We start from the raw sequence: 19,755 nt of genomic DNA on the forward strand, positions 1-19,755 counted from the left end.
TCTAAAATGTTAACAGGGATACGGAGCTAGAAGAGAAAGGATGTGCTCTGTGTTCCCAGACCGGGCTTGAACATAATGCTTGTTGACAGATGATAAATGACAATGTTCTGGCCTATTTTAAAGTCATGGAATAACCTAAAGGGTAAAACTCCTCCTCAGCTTTCAATAACTCTGCAATAAGACTTCTGTGTCCAAAGTAGAGCTGTTGCCTGCAGGTGTTTCAACAAAACAAAAATGATAAGTCTACATGGATTCTACTTTTTTTCTGTGGCGGTGTGTTTAAAGACCTCAGTGTTTTTTATCTCCTTACATTTCTTGAAGAGCAGCTGCCAGCTTGTGCATACCTCAACACACTTTACAGTTCATGAGCACAAAAGTGACAATGATTGAGTTTCTTCCACTAACAGAGTTAATTAAACCTCAGCACCTGATTATTAAGATCAGGTGATTATTATTAATGAATTAACACTGACTGGGCTCGCCTGTTGCTGACGTCCAGAGGCGGAAGAACTATTCAGATCCTTTACTTAAGTAAAAATACTAATACCACACTGAGAATACTCCACCACAAGTAAAAGTCCTGCATTCAACATCTTACTTAAGTTGAAGTACACGTCATCAGCTACATTCACATAAGTCTCAGAAGTAAAAGTATTCATTCTGCAGAGAAACGGTCCCTGTCAGTGTTTTATCATTATATATGATGTGCTTGGATTCATTTTACTGCTGTATGTAACATTTTACACCTAGATGTTTAAGACTGAGCTCATTTCAACTATGTTATATACTTCTGGGTAGTTTAAACTGCAGCAATGCTTCATATCCTCTAAGATCATTATTTGTTTGTAGCATCGCTGTCTTGTGAGTCTTTTCATGTGCTCACATTCCATTACTGTTGTCATCTAACTCCAGGTTTACTACCATGGCATGTTTATAGACCCGCTTACTCTTTCACAGCAGTTGTGCAGTTCCACTGCGCGCATGTCAACCACAAGTTGCTCTGAAAGCAGCGCGGACAAGATCGGTCTACCTGTGACATCTGCGGCCTCAAATTGATCTCCTTCAGGTTGATGGTACGAGGTCTCAAGTTGTTCAGGAGCTGGCACAGCAGTACCCCGTCCCGCAGGGTTTGCGCCAGGTCGAACACCTGCGCGGCGTCCGCGGTCACCCGGTGGTTCGCGGGCAGCACGTTGCAGCTGATCAGCCACATCGCGCATTGCCTCCAGTACTCCATGCTGTCGGAGGGCGGTGAAAACAGCAGGTTAATGCCAAATGTATAAACTTAATCGCTATTTAAAGCCTGTGCGCGGCATGATAGCTGCGCTCAGCGCCGTGCGTCGGTCGCTCCAAACTCCAGCGTCGCCTCTGGAGGACAGACTGAGCCGCTGCAGCTTAAGAGCGCTGCACAGCTGGGGAAGGCTGCCGTGAAACCCCCTGTCTGTGTGAACTTCCCCTTCCTTCTGCTGTCATATTTCCACAGAGGTGGTCGTAAAAGAGTTTTTTTTGTTTTTTGTTTTTTTAAGCTTTGTAGGCTGTTTCCCCCTTACTTCTGAAATGAGTTGCCGGTTTCTACACCTGCAGAATCTAATGATTCGAGTCCTGCTATATTCCTTTTTTTTTTTTTTTTTTTTTGAAGTTTCTAATGTTTTGTGTCACGTCAGAAAGGTTCAATGAACGCTGGTTATTTCTGAGATTGGAGTTTGAGGTGACAGGTGGTTCTCATCTCCACCACCATTGATATGTTAACCTGATTTCGAGGTTTGCATAGTTTTGACATAGATTTTAACTTCAGATATGGAGCTCCAGCTGTTGGCAGCAAGTGAAACTATTTCACATTCAATGTCAACTTTCTCTTCGAGCTGCAACAATTGATTACTGACATTATCAGCCAATACGTAGATTATCAGTTCAGTAAATTCTGCATTGCTCAATCTATAAACTCCAGTAAAAACAGTCCATCACATGTTGCATAACCCAAAATGGCATCATTAAATGTTTATATTGTCAGACCAACAATCTAAAACCCCAAAATATACAATTTATAACAGCCTACTTAAAAAAAACCGACACATGTTCTACCATTTACATAGTTTATTTGTATTAATTATATATGTGCTGCAGAATAATCCTTCCCCCTCAGTCTCCTGCTCTCAGCTGACATTCCATGTGGATTATAGACAGGTGACTATAATCTGAGTTCTTTGTGGCATTGTATGCCGGGAAGCTGTGATCTCTATGTTTTAGTATAGCCATTAAAATGAAAGAATCAAGGGACCTAACAGAGGCAAGGATAGCCTCCTGGCCTGGGATTTACTGCAGATCACTGTCATCATCCCCATGACATAAACACAGGAAGGAAGCTGAGGGATCCCATCTTGTGTTACCCTGAGAGAGAGAGAGAGAGAGAGAGAGAGAGAGGCAGATGTTTCCTTAGCCACTGAGGAGGCTCATACATTTCAGCTCATTGTAGTAGGTTAAGCAAGAAAACTTGCTCTTAATTATTCAAATACAAAAAAAATAATACTCCAATACAATGTAATTATCCACCTGCCACTATATATCTGATACTATCTGCAGATATTTGGCATAGCAACCCACATTCATTAATGGCCAGTCTCTGCCATAGCACCTAATGGTGCTTAACACTCCTTGCACAAACACCAACCAACGCCTAATCTAATGTCAGCAAAGCATATGCCGAAAATGAGATATGATGTGAATTGCCCCGTAGCTGAGGTTAGATAAGAACTGTTTAATTGGACATTATTAAGAGTAGAAAAGAAAAAAAGGTAGAAGTTACACTTGAACGAACTGAGCTCATTTTTGCCAGAGGGTCAATTTGCAGGTTAATCTGGCCTGCTCAGTGACAAACAAGGTAGGTTTATAATAAGGTTTACAATTAATCCGAAATGTAGGCTTTTGAAAACTGCACAAATCAATGGATCAACTGACTATGTGTAATGTAAAAGTGGCTGCTTGTAATGCAAAATCCACAAAGTATTATCGTGTGACTGCATCATTCCTGGCTCCTAAATTTGACAGTTTTTTCACCAGCACTGTGGACACCAACGTGCAGGCCTTCCCGGTAAAGTTAACAATGATAATATAAAACAACCGGTTAGCAACGTCCGGTTATACTTTCAAAATAAAGCTCGCTAATAAACGCGCTTACCGTTGAGAGACGGTCGTGCTTTGCTTTGCTTTGATTTGGGCACCAAAAGTACTTGTTAGATTTAGGAAAAGATCATGGTTTCAGTAAGTACATGACGATATGAACGTTACCTCATTTTACTTGAATGACAAAAGATTTATAGTTTCCTGCATGAAAGCCCTGTGCAAGTCTAAAAGCTAGTTTTAACACCATTATTATTAAGCTCTGTGCTAATATGCTATATATACTGTATCACTGTACCTGTTGCTCAAAGAATGGGAACAGGAACCCAGCAGCTCCGTTTTACCCCCAGGGTCTGATCAATGAATTAAGAAAATAAGCCATTAAGAGTAAAATGAATGAATAGATAAAATAAAGTGACACTAAAAAAAATGCTTAATTTGTTGAATAATTTAAAATAGCTTACACTTTAACCCCACACTAAATGTATGTATACTAACAAATAGGTGGTATATTTCAGAAAAATAATTTAGATTATTGTTTTATTTATTTATAAATTGTCTCTATTATTATTTGGTCTGTCATTTATCCTGCGTAAACTTCCGGAGAGAAAAAAACGAAGCGAGCACGACACCGGAAATGGAACCAAATAAAAAAAGAAGAAGCTGAACCGTCAAAACATAAACAGAGCAGTCAACCTTGTGTGAACGCAGCTAGTTTGCATTAAGTCTGTCTTCTGCAAAAAGCTTTATGCACGCAAACCTGATGTCGTGTGTTCACCTTCAGAGACTCCCTTGTCGAGGCACTTAGCTCAGTTGCTAAGCAGTGAGGTGGAGAAAATAAATCTGCAATAAAGATTAGGACTAAACTAAGAAGTACGCCTCGTCGGGCCTTCGAGTAGAGGTAACGCTAGCCGTGCTAGTTAGCCACTCCAACGCTAGCTGCTCGCTCGCTTTTTGACTGCTTGATAGCTTAAGAAGCAGGACTGACAGCAGTATTTAAGTCTGGAAATGTGTTAGCTTCACGCAGCCGGGTTAGCCTTAGCTGCCGTTAATAACGGTGTCGGTCAGTCGAGCGCTGCAAAGGGACAATAAAACATCACAAAGCAAAATGGAGCAGTAGTCAGGCCTGTGAGACAGCTAGCAGTCGAGTTATTTTGTTTATGTCGTTATGTGCGGCGGTAGATAGGTAGTAAAACTAGCCTGGCTGTTTGTTTGGAAGCTACGGAGCTAACAGGTAACTTGTGTCCCACGGCACACGGTCCGCCGTCGGTAGTTGACAACAGTTGAGCGAGTGCGAGCAACGATGTCGGCTGAGTTCTGCATGCAGGTTGTCTTAATTTGAGCGCTTGTGAGTTTGTTTAACTGAAAACGTGAATATTGTTTTTGCGTGTGACACTCAGGTTCTCCCTCGGGTCGACGCAGGACAAAGGAGACCGGATGGCTGAGGCGAACGGCAAATCCACCGTGCTTAACGGTAAAGGATCAGTGCTCATGCTCACCATAACCTGTCGAGCTGTCACGGTCCTCAGCGCTGACAGTTAATCGGAGGACGTGTTTGTCTTTATCAGGTGGTTTGGAGGAGAAAGAACCGGGAGAAGATCAGCACAAGGAGGGAGATGCCTCCGAGAGCAGAGAGGGACAAACGCAGTCTTCTTCTCTTGATGGTAACCTCATAGTTGTAGTCTTCAAAAAGCTCATGCTGCAGACATTTTTGGTTAAAACTTAGCTTCAATATATCTTTAATGATGTTCATTTTAAATGCTTATATCTTTACTACCAGGATAATGCTGCTCCTGACATTGCTGGAGTCTAATTCTCACTGTCTTTGCACCCTGATCGTTAACATGGATGCTGCTTACAGCAGAGTTTATGCAGCAGACTTTCACCCCTCATTGGATCTCCCAGTGAGGTTTGCAGTGTCTTAACCTTATCCTCCATCGCTCTTTCACTATTTCTGTAGCTCCCAAAGAAACAGGAGAGACGTCTGGAGACAAGCCCATGCCAGATGTGGAAGGAGAGGCAAACAGAGAGGAAGAGGAGGAAGAAGACACAGACAGCATGGATGGCAGCGGCCTTTACTCGCTGACTGAGGATGGCGAAAGAGAGAGCGAGGGAGGCAGGCGGGAGAGGGCGAAGGATAAAGATGGTGGGAAAAGGGCGGCTAGGAAGAGGAACAGACCCAGCGGCGGCACCAATCACTCCACCAGCTCGGACGACGATGACGATGACGATGAAGAAGAAGAAGAACAGAAGGACGATGAAGACGACGATGAGGCTATGGAGGCGTGGCTGGGGGCAGAGCTGCGCGACCTGCGTGGCCCCGTGTGGCGGGCCGTGCCCTCGCTGCGCTCCAGGGAGATCGGCAGGGACTCGCACCAGTTCGTGAGGCGCGTGTGCGGAGCCCGCGGCCTCGTGCAGAGGCTGGAGCTCCAGGGCCGACTGGAGAGGCACACGGGCTGCGTCAACACGTTGCACTTCAACCCCTCGGGCACACGCCTGGCTTCAGGCAGCGATGACCTGCGGGTGGTGATCTGGGACTGGGCTATCCGCCGCGCTGAGCTGGAGTTTGACAGCGGCCACAAGAGCAATGTCTTTCAGGTAAGGCAAAGTAGAAATCTCCAAGAGAGGGAACAGCAGGTGAAAATGGATTTAACAGTGAGGATTAGTGATTATTTCATATTAATCAATTCTAAATGATAAAACTTGCAAGACAGGATACAGACACAGAATTAAAGTGCTTTGTGGTCAGAAACTGGAAATGAGTCTTCTCCCTGCCCTTAACGTACACAGGCGAAGTTCCTGCCTCACAGCGGAGACTCCACCTTGGCCATGTGCGCTCGAGACGGGCAGATCAGAGTGGCCGAGCTCTCCGCCACGCAGCGCTGCAAGAACACCAAGCGGGTGGCGCAGCACAAAGGGGCGGCGCACAAGGTGAGCGTTTGCGCTGTGCGTGCGTGAGCGTTTTGTGCCATAAGTTGCAGCCCTGGCAGACGCATTTAAGACCCTGTTTGTGTTCCAGCTGGCCCTGGAGCCAGACTCCCCCTGCTCCTTTCTGTCCGCCGGAGAGGACGCCGTGGTGTTCGGTATTGACCTGCGTCTAGACCGTCCCGCCAAGTGAGTGATACCATTACTGAAGTTTACCAAGTGTAAATATAGTCACCGCAGGAATTGGATTTCTTAACTGGCTTGTGCAATAGGAGGGCAAAATAAGCTACCACAATCATAATGTTTGATTTCTGTTGAGACAGTCAGAGGTGTTGATAAAACTCTGCTCTGTTGCGCAAGTGTCCTCTTTCAGTCAGTGCTGGTGAACGTCCACCTTTAAACACGCTCCTCTTTGCCAGTTTTCAAATGTTGTCTAAAAGGTTTCCCCTTGCCGGAGCTAATACCTGCTTTCCTTCTCGTCTCCTCACATTTATGTGGCAGTAAACTGGTGGTTGTAAAGGAGGGCGATAAAAAAGTAGGGCTGTACACCATCTTTGTCAACCCAGCGAAGACACAACACTTCGCTGTGGGTGGAAGAGACCAGTATGTGAGGTAGGAACCAGGACGTCGCTCTAGTGCTGATTACGTCTCTGATAATGGAATAGCAAAACAGTGTTTGCTATTGTTGTTAATCTTCTTTTCTCTCCGCTTCACCCTCCTCAGGATCTACGACCAGAGGAAGATCAATGAGAATGACAACAATGGCGTACTGAAAAAGTTCTGCCCTTCACATCTGGTTTCCAGCGAGTCCAAAACCAACATAACCTGCCTTGTGTATAGTCACGACGGCACAGGTAAAGAGAGAAAAGCAGTTCTCGCACACGTCGTAAGCACAGCAGATTGAATTTCTCGCATGCAGGATGTAAAGTAATAATTCAGTATCCCTGTGACGTGTTTAATTTTCTTGCAATCTCCATGATCCTGTTTCAAATCTAGATTCATCCTCGCCTAATTTCTCATGCTGTTCTTAAGATGTTGTAGAAATATTGAAAGTAATGAGCCCTGCGCTGGATGCTTTCTTCGTTCATTGTCTGAAAACTTCTGCCCCTCTTAGCCTCTCTGATGCAACCGCAATGCAACATCAGTGGCACTCGAACAGAGTGAGTCTCACTGAATGTAAAGCGTTGGGCGCTCTCGTCTTTGCAGCAGAAAGGTCGGGTTCAGTGAATATCTGTTTGTCGGGATCATCTCTGTATGATGAAAAGTCCAGATCATCCTCATCTCAGCCTCTCTGACATCAGAGGGAACGAACAAATGACCGTTTGATCCTTTTTGTGCGCAGAGCTCCTGGCCAGTTACAACGACGAGGACATCTACCTGTTTGACTCCAGCCACAGCGACGGGGCCGACTATCGCAGGAGATACAAGGGACACCGCAATAATGCCACAGGTGTTCAGCTCCGTTCCCAATTACAGCAATCATTTATGGCAGTGGTAAAAAGGCGCCCTTTGGGTCTACACACAGTTTAAGAAATCCAACTTATCAACTGTAGCCCAACTTCACAAGCGTTCAGCTGATTATCCTTGCTGTTCTGATTTGGACGATGACTATTTCCTGAACATATCCTGCAGGACTGTAAGGACGAGTGTGGTTAGCTCACGCTGTGTCATCTTCACCTGTCTCTCACAGTGAAGGGGGTTAACTTCTACGGGCCGTGCAGTGAGTTCGTGGTCAGCGGCAGTGACTGCGGACACATCTACCTGTGGGACAAGTACTCCGCTCGCATCGTCCAGTTTATGGAGGGAGACAGAGGAGGAGTGGTGAGTCAAAGAGAGGCAGAAGACACTAGTGGTTGGCGGCGTTTCGACTGTAATCTCTTTCATGTGCAGCAAAAAGACGGTATCTCTTCATCTTATCATCCCGGTCATTTTCTCTATCCTCGACTACTACAGGTGAACTGTTTGGAGCCGCATCCACATCTGCCAGGTATGGCCACCAGTGGGCTGGACCATGACATCAAACTGTGGGCCCCCACCGCTGAAAGCCCCACAGGACTGAAGGGCCTAAAAGAGGTACTTCTACTACTAGTCTACTGCACTTCTTTCAGAGACACGGGGATGAGCGCTGACAGGTGGTGCAGACAGATGTTAAACAAACCCAGATTAACTTATTTGTCTAAGCCACTTATTTGACAGTATGATTTGGAATGAAGGTGAATTTGCATCATAATTCTCCATTGCACTGCAAAACAGTGGTACAGCACTGCAGTAGCTCTGCACTGTGGCTATTTTCATGCTCACATTTGCTTTTGTGTGCAGTTTTTCTGAATAGTGCCATAATGTAGAATAGGAATGGTGGCACAAAGTACAACAGCTAAGGTCCAAGTCATTAAAGAAATAAGACTGTAGTACATTTTCTTATGTAATGATTGGCTGCAGGGAGACAACAGGCTGTTCTTTAAGGCTGTAAAAACTTTATGAGAAGTCCTGGAAGAGTAATGGGATTTGTATCAGAGGTGTGTTTGCATGCTCTCGCTGCTCTCAGTCAGACCTGTTAAAAAAAATGAATAAATAAATAAAAATTGTTGTGTTCGTCAAGGTGATGAAGAAAAACAAGCGGGAGCGCGACGAGGACAGCGTGCGCCACGGCGACCAGTATGACACCCAGCTGCTGTGGTTCCTGATGAGGCACATGAGGAACAGGCGGCCCCCGAGGGTGAGCTCTCAGACACCGCAGCAAACCCGGAAACACTGACCGTGTTCCGGGGTGCGCTGTTGAAAAGATGTGGGAATTTATAAGGCAGGCAGGGCTGAGCAAAAACATCCCACTGGTTGCATTATGGGAAATGTAGGCTTCAGTGTTTTTGGAGCTTGAACCTCAGTAGTGACTAAAGGTTTCTTTCTTGGTCCCTCAATTTTATAGCAAGTTATTCTACATTTCTGGAGTGCCCCTGATGAAGTATGTATGAAGGATACAGTTGGTGTTACAGTCTTTGGGACACTGTCCAATGAAATTTGGTCATAGGAACCCGTCACAGACACAGTATCTGCGTATGTATCTATAGACAAGGGACAAAATTTTGTCTCTTTCAGCCTCTTTCTTACGTTTCTGCATTCTCTTCTTCTTTTTCTCGCTTCAGACCCGCCGTGAGGGTGCAGAGCCAGATACAGATGAGTCCTGGAGCTCTCCAGATTCCTCTGACGAAGAGGAAGGAGGTCCAGACCACGTCCAGTGCATGTCCTCCTGAGCCACATACACACACACACACACACACACACACACACACACACACATACATACATACATACACACTTTATTGCCCTTGAATTGATGCACATAGGCAAGCACTATTGACACACTGGCACACTCAAACACTGACGAGCCACAGACTTGGGTTTTTGTTTTGTTTTTTTCTTTGTTTTTTTTTTTTTTTTACACACATACAAACTCAAACAGATAAACACACACATTTACTTTAACATAGATTTGAAAGCAGCGTGACACAGATGCTTAACGCCTGGTTTCCCAGCAGTTGTGAGTATTCGGATGGCGACTACAGACTGCAGACACACTTCCAGAATCCTGATTTTTGAGAATTGTACAAAGAGGTTTAGTGAGTGCTTACATCCCTATAAACCACTTGGAGGCCCCTGCTTGTCCATACATGATCTATATGCTCTGCCCAGCCCCATGACGATGTGGTGTGCACGTATGGTAACAAGCACCTCCTCTGTAGGCGCCCTGTAGGAAGCTATACATCACCAGCACACAACACCCCCCTCTCTCTTAGTAACACACTTCTCGCTCTTGGGCTCTCTGTGCTGATGACAGAGGGGTGCAGCAGGGAGGAATGGCGTAGTACCAGTACCCTCAGACCATCCCCTAAATGTGATTTTCTTCAAGATTTGAACTCGTGGAGGGAAACCCCAGTGCCCCTCCGTGTATCGCCCAGTCTCATACTGATTTCTGGCCCTGAGCTTGTGAAGCTAGTTGCATTTTTTTTCCCAGTTTCTCTCTGAGGACTACTAAAAATCCCTACATGCTGCATCACCCTACATGCTGCCCTCAGCGACCCCCTCCCCTCCTCCTTCCATCGCCCTCCCCCTCACTGCTGAGTGCACTTCGAATCAGGGATGCTTTAGTTTGAGACACAGACAAAACGTGCACCGAGCGCGTGATCGTGGAGGGAAGAGCTCTCATCTCGTCCTGCATCTCCTCGGAAAACCCACAGTGAAGTTTAGTTTCGTAAATTTTTTGGAGTGCGGGGGGGTTTTTTTTGCACTTGAGCGTTTTTTGACAAAGGAAGGTTTCTTTTGCTTCCACCAGCCTTTCCTCCTCTTCCTCCCTCTTCACCTTGACACCCATCTTTGACAGGAACTCTTCACTTCACCTCTGTCGTCGAACATGAAAATACAGAAGTAGACGGTGTTCAGCATGTGCATAGGATATAAGGACTGATGTTGGGCTCTGTTGGGGGACTGTAGTTTTAAAGAGCCAGAACCGACCTGGATCAAACCATAATTGAAAGACTGCCCGTGTGCCAATCAAGATTGGACTATTACAGGACTCTGCTTGTGGTTCCTTCAAATCCTTCTGTGATGCTAACAGTCTCAAATCATTTGCTAAGTAACATTTTTCAGTTCCTTTGAACCAGGTCGTGTGTTTGCAGCCAGATTAGCACTTGTGAGGAAACTCCTGTCTGTGCTGTATCAACATCGGCTCAAAGAGGAGGACAGAAGGAGCGGTAGGGTCAATATGCTTGCCAGTCATTTGTTGTGTGAGAGCGATAAAGTCCAGCTTTTCTCATTTTCTATGAGAACTCTAGTTAGTTGAATTTATATGTACATATATAAATATATATTAAAACTGTAAAAAAAAAAATCAACTTTAGCAAATGCTATTTGACTTCAAAAAAAGGAAAAAAAAGATGTCAAAACATTTGATTGGTATTGATGCAGAGGTTTATATTCTATATGAGGACAAAGTACTTTTAAAATCCAGAGGAAAAAAAAAAACGCTGACTTGAGGCACCATTTTTGCTCAGTTTTTCCTTTGATGAATGACATCTGTCTGTTAAGAACAGAACTGCTGTCGTTTCAAGTATCAAAGTTTTGTTTGTCTTTCTTGTTCAAGGAAAAAAAAAAAAACAGTATTTCCTTTCTAGATCTTAATCCATCATTTGAAACAGTTCTACCCAGATTTTCCCACTGGCTATTTTTGGCATCTTGTATACATAATAAGGCTTTTGATGAACAATTTCTTTTCCACCACTGCCTAATGTTGCGTTCTACCAGGTCAGTTGGAAATATGTACGATTCGTGCAATAAACAAAAACAGTGCTCTTGATGTTGTCGTCATATGGTCTTGTTTAGATATACTCATTTATTAATTTATTGATTCATACACAAAGTCTTATTCTTTATGTGGGGGCTGTAGTCACCTCTTATTTGAGCAGTATTAATATGTGAAAGCTCATTCTATTAGTTTTGTCTTCAGATTAATGCCAGTGATCAGTGTTCTGTGCAAGTATTCATTTTTTCAAAGCAAATTTCATTAAGTTGGGTGACTTAAGAGAGATTCAGGGCGCTTTCACACCTGTAGTTCAGCTCATTTGGTCCCAATCAAATGAGGGGAAATGTTGCATTTTAGTTCTAGTCCACTTCCTGATTTTACAAACCAAGAGGAGCAAACATGAAGACATACAGACGAGAGGTAACTCGATGATTGGAGTTTTATTGATGATAATCAGCAAAACTGGGATCAATCCCAACTCCAGCACATTTATGGACTCTGCTTGCTAAAGCTGAAAAATGACAAAAACCTCAGAAATGATCTTTTCATTACATTTTTATTCAACAGGTCTTTGAGGTCCATGTCAGCAGTGAATACATATTTTACCCACTTTTTGACCAGCCACAGCATCTGTCCATCCTCAGTCAACAAACACGCGATCTGTAAATGTGATTGTGGAGTATTTCATAAGTCAAGAACCTGAAGTGCGGCTGTAAACTGGTTCTCCAGGCTGGTGTCCAAAGATCCGCATCAGAACACATTCACTCACACCTCTGAAACCGAAGACATTACAAAAAAACTCACTACTCACACACACACATTGTGTGATCGCTCTCACTCATCACACCTGATGCTAAATGTTCTGAGGTCATTCAAGAGGAGAGCGGATGAACTATAAAACCAGAAGATTTAGTAGAAATGCAGCATGAACAGCCCTTTACATCTCCTCGCAATGAACGAGTCAAATACAATTACTTGATTTGATTTTCTTGTAATGCAAATGAAACAAATAGTTTGAAACGAGGCGCTGATTTAAACAGTACGCTACTTTGAATCTGCCAAACGCCGGCGCTGAAAGTCTTCCAACCTGTCTCAGGTAATCATCCCGGCTTCCTGCCCCCGCCTCGCGCATGTAGGAGATGTGATCTAGCCTATCAAATACAATCCGCCATGACACAGTGCAGACATAAATATTAAAAGAGGCACTATCATGGACTTTCACTTGTTGCCTCAGTTATGCTAATGTGCACGCGCACACACAAATCACACTGATAAGAATCAGAAGGCGAAGTGTCAAGTGTGTTATTCCTTGTACTCCAGAAACTGTTGCAGTCTTTTCCTGTGCTCTGCAGACATCTGAATAGCACTGAGGATTAAAAACATATCAAGAATTAGCATAACATTTTTAGCACTTGAAGAAAGTCCATTTGATCGACAGGCCTTACTTTAAGTGATCTCCAAACGTGGTTGTTATCCTGTAGATGGCAGTCTTGAGAGTGGCCCTGAGAGCGAAGCGCAGCGTTTTGTGAGTGGAGTCTCCCATGCTGCCGGTCGACCGGACCGGCTTACTGGAGGCATGAGGCAGCTTGAAGTGTCGATCTACAGCCTGAAGACAAAGAGGACGGGACAGGGCTGCTGTTAGGGGGCGCAAAGCAAGAACAGTCACTTTGTTGTTTAAGTTCTTCACCAGATGCACAAGAATTACAGTGAAGCAGTTGTTTTTCTCAAATCTCAGTAAGTGCAAAGTACTAAACGTTTCCTGTTTGCTTTCAAGGCACAAAGTCTAATGAAAGGTTTGTAGTCCAGCACAGAGAGGTGTGCAAAGCCAATTCACACACACACACACACACACACACACACACACACACACACACACACACACACACACACACACACACACACACACACACACACACACACACACACACACACACACACACACACACACACACACACACACACACACACACACAGCTGTGCTATGAAATCTGATCACTTCTGCTGCACCAATATGTGCCCTCAGGGTAGCTGCAGTAAATCATGACAGCTTACCTCCTGTAAGACCAGCATGCAACTGAGAATGCTGGGTAATGTCGTCTGTGCAACCCCGAACTGGTCCTCTGAGAAGGAGGCTTGAACAAGGTAAGACAGGCCTGCAGGAGGACATTAGAGGACATCATGATGTATCAACATGACACTTCCTTGTAAAATGAACATCAAGTCCACCATCTCCTCCTACCTTCTAGAGCCCAGATGTGAGCCTGTGAGTCTGCAAACAGAGCTTGACTGGAGGCTTCTGGAAGCTGTAAGAGACTATGTTAACGAGTACTGCACTGAACAGACAGACGCACATTTACAGTAGAATGATGAATTAGGAAGTTAGACGGACACGTTTTGGTGAGACTACACTACAACATGCATGTGTGATTCAAAAGGAAGATGCATAAACCTCAGAAAGCAAACTGGACTAAGCAGACTAATTTCTAGAAAGAGGAAATACTGCAATACATGCACAGTGTTTGGCTGCGATGAACTTTGCAGTACTTCACACTTCTAATAGGATCATAAGGATGTGATTTCCCAGCATCTGATTTGAACAAAACAATGGTTTTAACGGTCATGTGACTCGCAAGACACGCGTGTTAACACAGCTCCTTAACTCAAGCTTTTTAAGTAATTAGTGAGGCTCATTGTTACAGCTGGATGGACGGAAAACAGCTACATTAGTAATGTCTGCACAACCAAGGCCAAAACCAGCAGCGTTAAATTAGTGATGCCCGCAGGGTGAGGTTGCTAGATTTGGTCAAACCAAGTGAAAATCGACTGGGTAAGATGAGAGCATGCAGGGAGTACTTCACAGTGTTCAGGATCCTAAAGAAGACAGCATGCAGACGCCACAGGCCCTTACCTTGTTGAACAAATACATTATCAGCACCCGCTTTGCCAAGAAATTTTTAACCTGAATGGGACAATTAAGTGTAAAGTTGTTTTGCTTTCGAAATCAAACAAGAAATATGTAACACAAATGAAGAAATACTGGCTTTTCACACTTAACCACTGGCTAAGACCACAACAACAACTTTACTGGGACCGTTATTTTATGACACAGAAGTAAAGAGATGAGTATTCAGGCAGCGGAAAAGACTCAGTGTTCCAAGCCATTATTGCATATGTGACGCTTATTTTGTTGGCGCTCCTCCTGTCTCATCTCTGAAGCACATCTGTCTGGCGCCAGCACAGAAGTGACTGGTGCGATTGAGCTGTGAAGAAGGTGGAAAAAAGAATCTGCAGAGCAAATGGAGCTCTGTCCTTTTTCACACCCGTGCACATCCTGGCCAATCACTGCACGAGGCAGAGGTGATGATCAGGCTGTTCGTTTTGGAAAGTTACAAAAACCAGACAAGACAGACAGAGCCTCTGTTTGATTACTACTGTTAGCTCGAGGTTAATAAATGTTAAGTATGAAAAGCCTTTTGTCAACTCTGTAACAAAAAGGCTGAAGTACCTGTTCTTTTCTGTTCTGCAGGAACTGAGCCAGGAGACTTGGTTTGGATGGTTCCTGCTTGGGAGTGGGAACCGAGGCAGGGGATGACGGGGGGCTGCCATTGATCTGTGAATCTGCACCAGAATAGACAGACTGATAAATCACAAACTGGAACTGGCAAGAAAACTGGCAATAAGACAGTTCTAGCAGTAGCAGCTATTAATGCTTGGTAACTCCATCTGTCTAAAATTAGACCTGATGTCTTCCAGGAGCGTCCTCTCACCTGTGGAGGTGGACCAGAGTTTTGGGGCTCTCCTCATGACGTGTGGGCTCTGCACCGTGCCGAACCACGGCGAGCATTGTTCCACAGGAGCAGTAAGACGGCGCAGGGTGGGAGAAGCAAACGGGCTGTCCAGGTCGGGAGTGAACGGTGCCGTCAGAGGGCTCTGTGGGCTGCCAATGACGGAGCGTGCAAAGACCGAAACTGGAGTTTTCATCAGTAAAGAGGGCCTCGGGCTCATCAGGTCTTCTGTGCTTGAGGGTACTTTTAAGACAAAAAAATGGGACAGGCAGGATAAAGGGGACTGGCCAGAAACAATTCTGTTTATTTGTGTTTGATAGCAACATACAGGATGTCTCAGACGAAGTCTTCTTGTCACTCCCTGTGGACAGTGATTTGGCCCTGCCGTTGGTTGCGACAGTGTCATGATAGGCAACAAGTCTCTGGGTCAGGTCAGCCAGCAGAGACAGACACTCCTTAGAGATGGCGTTCCAGTTATGAGGATGGCCACCTGGGAAGAGACAAGAATGAAAACATGAACACGATTTGTTTTGTCATCTGCTTTTAAATACAATTGAAATATTTGAGAGAATTATGGGACACAAGAAACATCAATATCGGTTCAAACGAAGACAACTTTCAACATAACAGACCTGGCTGACTCAGACTGAAGACCTCACAGCGTCGTGATGGGGAGTGTTGAGACAGCAGAGCCAAGTCCTGCAGAGCTAGGAACTAAAATTTGGGATAAGACAAGTTACAACACCTTAAGTTGATGATCAGCAAGCACACACAAAAAAAGAGGAAACCTGAAAGAATATAACTGTGTGTTATCTACCTTCAGTATCATTGGCTGCTTGTCAGTCAGAACTTTGGGAAGACACTGGTGGACATCCTCAGTAAAAGACGACTGCACAGGAAAACTGTACACCTGCAGGTAACAGCAAATATATTACACAACACATTACCTTAAAGTTAAAACCCTCATGAGTAAATTTAACTTTAACACCTGAGATTAAGTCTGGGATGTTCAGCATGGATAATATAATCCAGTCAAGACCAGTGTTCTTGACAACATTGCCCCCTAGTGTCTCTAAATAATTAAAAGGCAAACAGAGGTAGTCTTTCCAACAGCACACTCTACTTTAAAGTCAATTACAGTAACAAATGGGCAGTCACATTTGATTATCATAACGGGCCTAGTCCATGCAATCTTATGGTGGTCACCATAGTCAGCTGGCACCCTGATCCTTGGTTAAGTGGAAATATTCAGCCTGTGGGTGTGTGAAGTTAGGTTAACAAAAACGACCAGAAAGAAAAACAGAATTTAAATCAAGACAAGCGAAACAGAAAAACAATTAACAAAAATGCAGAAATTTCTCTTCTATAGTACAACGACACCTTCAGTTTTGCAGCATTGGAGATTGTATACATTTTGCCTTTAACTGATACTCATACCTCAGTGACAAAGACCCTGAAGAGCAGCAGTGTGATGTGCCATGTGAAGAGGAGGAAGCTGGCACTGATCCACAGGTGGTAGAGCAGGGAGAGGTCCAGCAGTCCAGCTATGCTGTCAAGAGGGTGGACAGATCTGGAGGTGGAGATCAAACACAAATATATTAATGCCTTCCTTTAAATCAGTTCAGGAAACAGCACTGAGTGGCAGGGCCTAAAACAATCATATATGAACACAGACTCCATACTGACCTATTCAAGTGAAGATTAAGCGTTTTACAAATCCATGCTTTTGGAATGTATCCTGTTGACAGAAAAATTAAATATTTTCTCCATCATTTCTAATAACTTTGCACGGAAAATGACGAGCAAAATAAAAACCAAGCTCAGGTGCAAAAATTGAACAATGACTAAAAGCATGTCTAGAAAATAGAGACTATTTGGCATGAGATCACGAAAGTTGACACTCCTCAAGCAGTTTGTTTGAAGGTACAGAAGCTCTGTGTGACTGAAGATTCATTTGTAAAGATCAGAGAGAGAGAGAGAGAGATCACTTACCCAAAAAGAAAAACACAACAATGTAGTTCCTGATAGAGTAAAGTGCTTGAGTGGCGCTGCACTTCACCACCATAGGTAGAGATCCCTTAAACCGAAGGTATTTGTATTGCTGGGGGAGAAAAACACTGTGAAAACCAGCGCCAATCATAAACTGCTATTAAAAGGACAGTGGCAGTTATTGTGTTTAACGTTAGGCTCAGCCTGTACAGTTGGAGAGCCATTACGGAAAAATATATCTTAAAAATACTCAGTCTTTGCATCATCGCATACCTGAACAGTGTGGAAAGAGACATAGTTCATGTTGTGGATCACACCCAGCAGACTGTGAGAGAGTCCAACAAAGGCTCCAGCCAGCAGAAGAATGAGGTGATACTCATTCAGACACATCTGAGGGGAACTTTCACTGTTCGAAACAAACAGAGCCAATCAGACTCTGGATGAAGCATGTAGAGCTCAACACAATAGTTTCATGTGGTAGCTGCTTACCCATCACTCTGTGGGCAGGGGTAGCCAAGTGTCTCATATCTGCCCCCGATGGTGATGGAACAACACCAAGCCACGATCATTCCCATGATACAGAGGACCATGGAGTTGACACACTGACGAGGGTGCAGCAGCTGACCCAGCAGGGCAATTTTTGAGCACGCAATAGTTGGAATGACTGAAGATAAACGGAACGGCGTTACAACCAAAGACCTTGTGCTAGCTGCTGTATGAACACTGCATTGTATGAACATGCAGGTATATTAGTTAGACTCAGCAGTGACAAATAGTGCAACTTAAGCAATGTGCATGTCATACTGATTGATGTGGGTAAGGTTAGATTTTCTTTTTCTGTCTAATTATCTAATTATATTGTCTTGTGTACATAAACACAAAAAAACTGATGAGCTGATGCACTGTGTGTAATTCCGCTAAACCACTGAATGGAGGACCCCGTCGAGCCCACACAGCCTCCAAGACAAAGCCAGATGTGACTAAACAGTAACAACCAGCCTCCTGCCACTCACCTGTATAATACTCCAGGTTCAGGAATCCAACCATGAGGATCACTCCACACAGCAGGATTAATGAGAAGACAGCACTTGCACTCGTTAAGAGGGACAGGCATTCTGCATGTAAAAAAGCAGGTCACAGTCAGCGTCACACAGCTCCAGACGAGTTGAATCTCCTATTTAACATGGTGACCTACCTGATATGGTCTGGATGGGGTGGAGAAGACTGAACCTGCTGAGGATTACAAAAACTGCTGTGATGGGTGGCAACAACAGCACAGCCCAAGCAATGCTGGCCACGGCTCTCCACCAAATCACCTGAACGGAGATATCAGTCACTATCACATTCACAACTAACATTTATTAACTGCGCTAACAGATGTAGCTTTTCTGCTTGGTTGTCAAATTAGTCATTTTCACCCAACTTTCTATGGTTTTAATGGATCAATGACAAGAAAAAAATCTTCGGAGTTAAAATACTACAGCTTTCATGTAATATTTTCCTGTGAGTGCTTTTTACATTCATAATTTAAGGTTGAAATATCAGTATCTTTTATTATTTCCAGATATCTTACAGGCTAAACACGTGCACTTAAACACCTTGATTATAGTATTACAGTATTTTTCAAAACTAACGGCTTATTAACTTGCTGCATCCTATTAATTTGATCATCGTGCTGCGTAACGTTAAATCATGTTATTTTTGTCCGATTTGATCTATTTGCTTCTATTATTAATAGGACAAATTCAACCCTATACTGTCATGTCTATATGCTTTATTCTAATGATCTTTTTTATATGATGTAGCTAGCAATTTTACAAGCGTAACTATTTTGCTCTTGATAATCCTAATTCTTTTTCACTTCCTCCAGGGTATTATTTTTAGTAAGTAAGTTATATACTTATATATATATATTGACAACATTTTTTAGATTAATAACACTTTTCTTTCTTGTTCTGTAAGTTGTTTTATATCTGTGCTGCTTATTAACAACTGAAACACAGCTTAGCTAACACAAGCTAGCATAAACAGCCGGGCTAACTTGAAGTTAGCAAGCGCGATACATTTTCTCTTTAGTGAATAAAAGATTACGTTTAAAGACTCACCTTGCGGACAAACCAACAGCTTTGCTCTGCAGAAAACATGTTGTTTGGACAGATGGAGAGCCACACGGCGAGAATAATCTCTTCAGCTCGCCTGTTGTCAAACTACTTTTCCACTAGTTTCCCATATCGCGCCACATGCATTCAAAGGACCTCTGAAGGACCCCGAAAAGCTGCCCATATTCCTGCCTGCTGCCAGGATCACAGCCACTCACGCTTAGTTAAATGAGCTCGTTCAACAATAAAATCTGTATAAATTCGGACAGTCTTGCGAATGGTTAATCGCAATAAGATCACAAACAATACCTTTTAAAAGTTGCCTCGGATAAAAAATGACTTAAACAGATCTATAAAGTTAGGCTACAGCTGAATGATACAAACACTAAAAGAACTGCACTGTCACTGCATGAATTTACATAAGGCACCAAGACAAGCCGTAAATCGGCTTTTCGGTGTTTAAAATGTCTTTTTACTAATGTGTTTATTTACAGATATATTAAATATTAGTCCAATTACTGTGTATCTGCTCAGTGCAGTGTTTGTGGCT

At 43.7% G+C, this 19,755-nt stretch overlaps 3 protein-coding genes across 5 annotated transcripts in view; 1 reads left to right on the plus strand and 2 right to left on the minus strand.

Annotated features, from left to right (window-relative positions):
• Positions 1-1,242, minus strand: part of LOC139338834 (guanine nucleotide exchange factor VAV3-like) — a 49,574-nt gene extending 48,332 nt beyond the window's left edge. For both annotated transcript variants that reach the window (XM_070974111.1, XM_070974112.1), the window contains exon 1: positions 1,031-1,242. In XM_070974111.1, the coding sequence (XP_070830212.1) occupies positions 1,031-1,234 (204 nt within the window). In that variant the 5' untranslated portion in view covers positions 1,235-1,242. The remainder of the gene's footprint in view (positions 1-1,030) is intronic.
• A 2,474-nt stretch (positions 1,243-3,716) lies between these two features.
• Positions 3,717-11,386, plus strand: dcaf8 (DDB1 and CUL4 associated factor 8). Its single transcript, XM_070974482.1, has 13 exons — positions 3,717-4,015; positions 4,515-4,588; positions 4,683-4,778; positions 5,075-5,712; positions 5,905-6,045; positions 6,134-6,228; positions 6,541-6,651; positions 6,763-6,893; positions 7,382-7,489; positions 7,730-7,860; positions 7,993-8,112; positions 8,639-8,755; positions 9,180-11,386. Exons 2-13 carry the CDS (start codon positions 4,552-4,554, stop codon positions 9,285-9,287), a joined length of 1,833 nt encoding a protein of 610 aa, XP_070830583.1. The 5' UTR covers positions 3,717-4,015; positions 4,515-4,551; the 3' UTR covers positions 9,288-11,386.
• Positions 11,387-12,363: 977 nt separating this feature from the next.
• ndc1 (NDC1 transmembrane nucleoporin) lies at positions 12,364-19,365 on the minus strand. Of its 2 annotated transcripts, XM_070975115.1 has the most exons (18): positions 19,212-19,365; positions 18,302-18,422; positions 18,120-18,221; positions 17,596-17,770; positions 17,380-17,512; positions 17,110-17,218; positions 16,804-16,855; positions 16,555-16,687; positions 15,935-16,027; positions 15,750-15,831; positions 15,446-15,607; positions 15,100-15,360; positions 14,838-14,950; positions 14,241-14,291; positions 13,572-13,635; positions 13,385-13,485; positions 12,778-12,938; positions 12,364-12,698 (listed from the first exon to the last, which is right to left on the minus strand). In XM_070975115.1, exons 1-18 carry the CDS (start codon positions 19,248-19,250, stop codon positions 12,635-12,637), a joined length of 2,016 nt encoding a protein of 671 aa, XP_070831216.1. In that variant the 5' UTR covers positions 19,251-19,365; the 3' UTR covers positions 12,364-12,634. The 2 variants fall into 2 exon arrangements, with proteins under 2 accessions (XP_070831216.1, XP_070831217.1); XM_070975116.1 differs by lacking the exon at positions 14,241-14,291 and having other exon boundaries at positions 12,580-12,698; positions 19,212-19,354.
• Between the last annotated feature and the right edge of the window lie 390 nt (positions 19,366-19,755).

This window comes from Chaetodon trifascialis, chromosome 11, assembly GCF_039877785.1.
Source record: "Chaetodon trifascialis isolate fChaTrf1 chromosome 11, fChaTrf1.hap1, whole genome shotgun sequence".
Lineage (NCBI taxonomy): Eukaryota > Metazoa > Chordata > Actinopteri > Chaetodontiformes > Chaetodontidae > Chaetodon > Chaetodon trifascialis.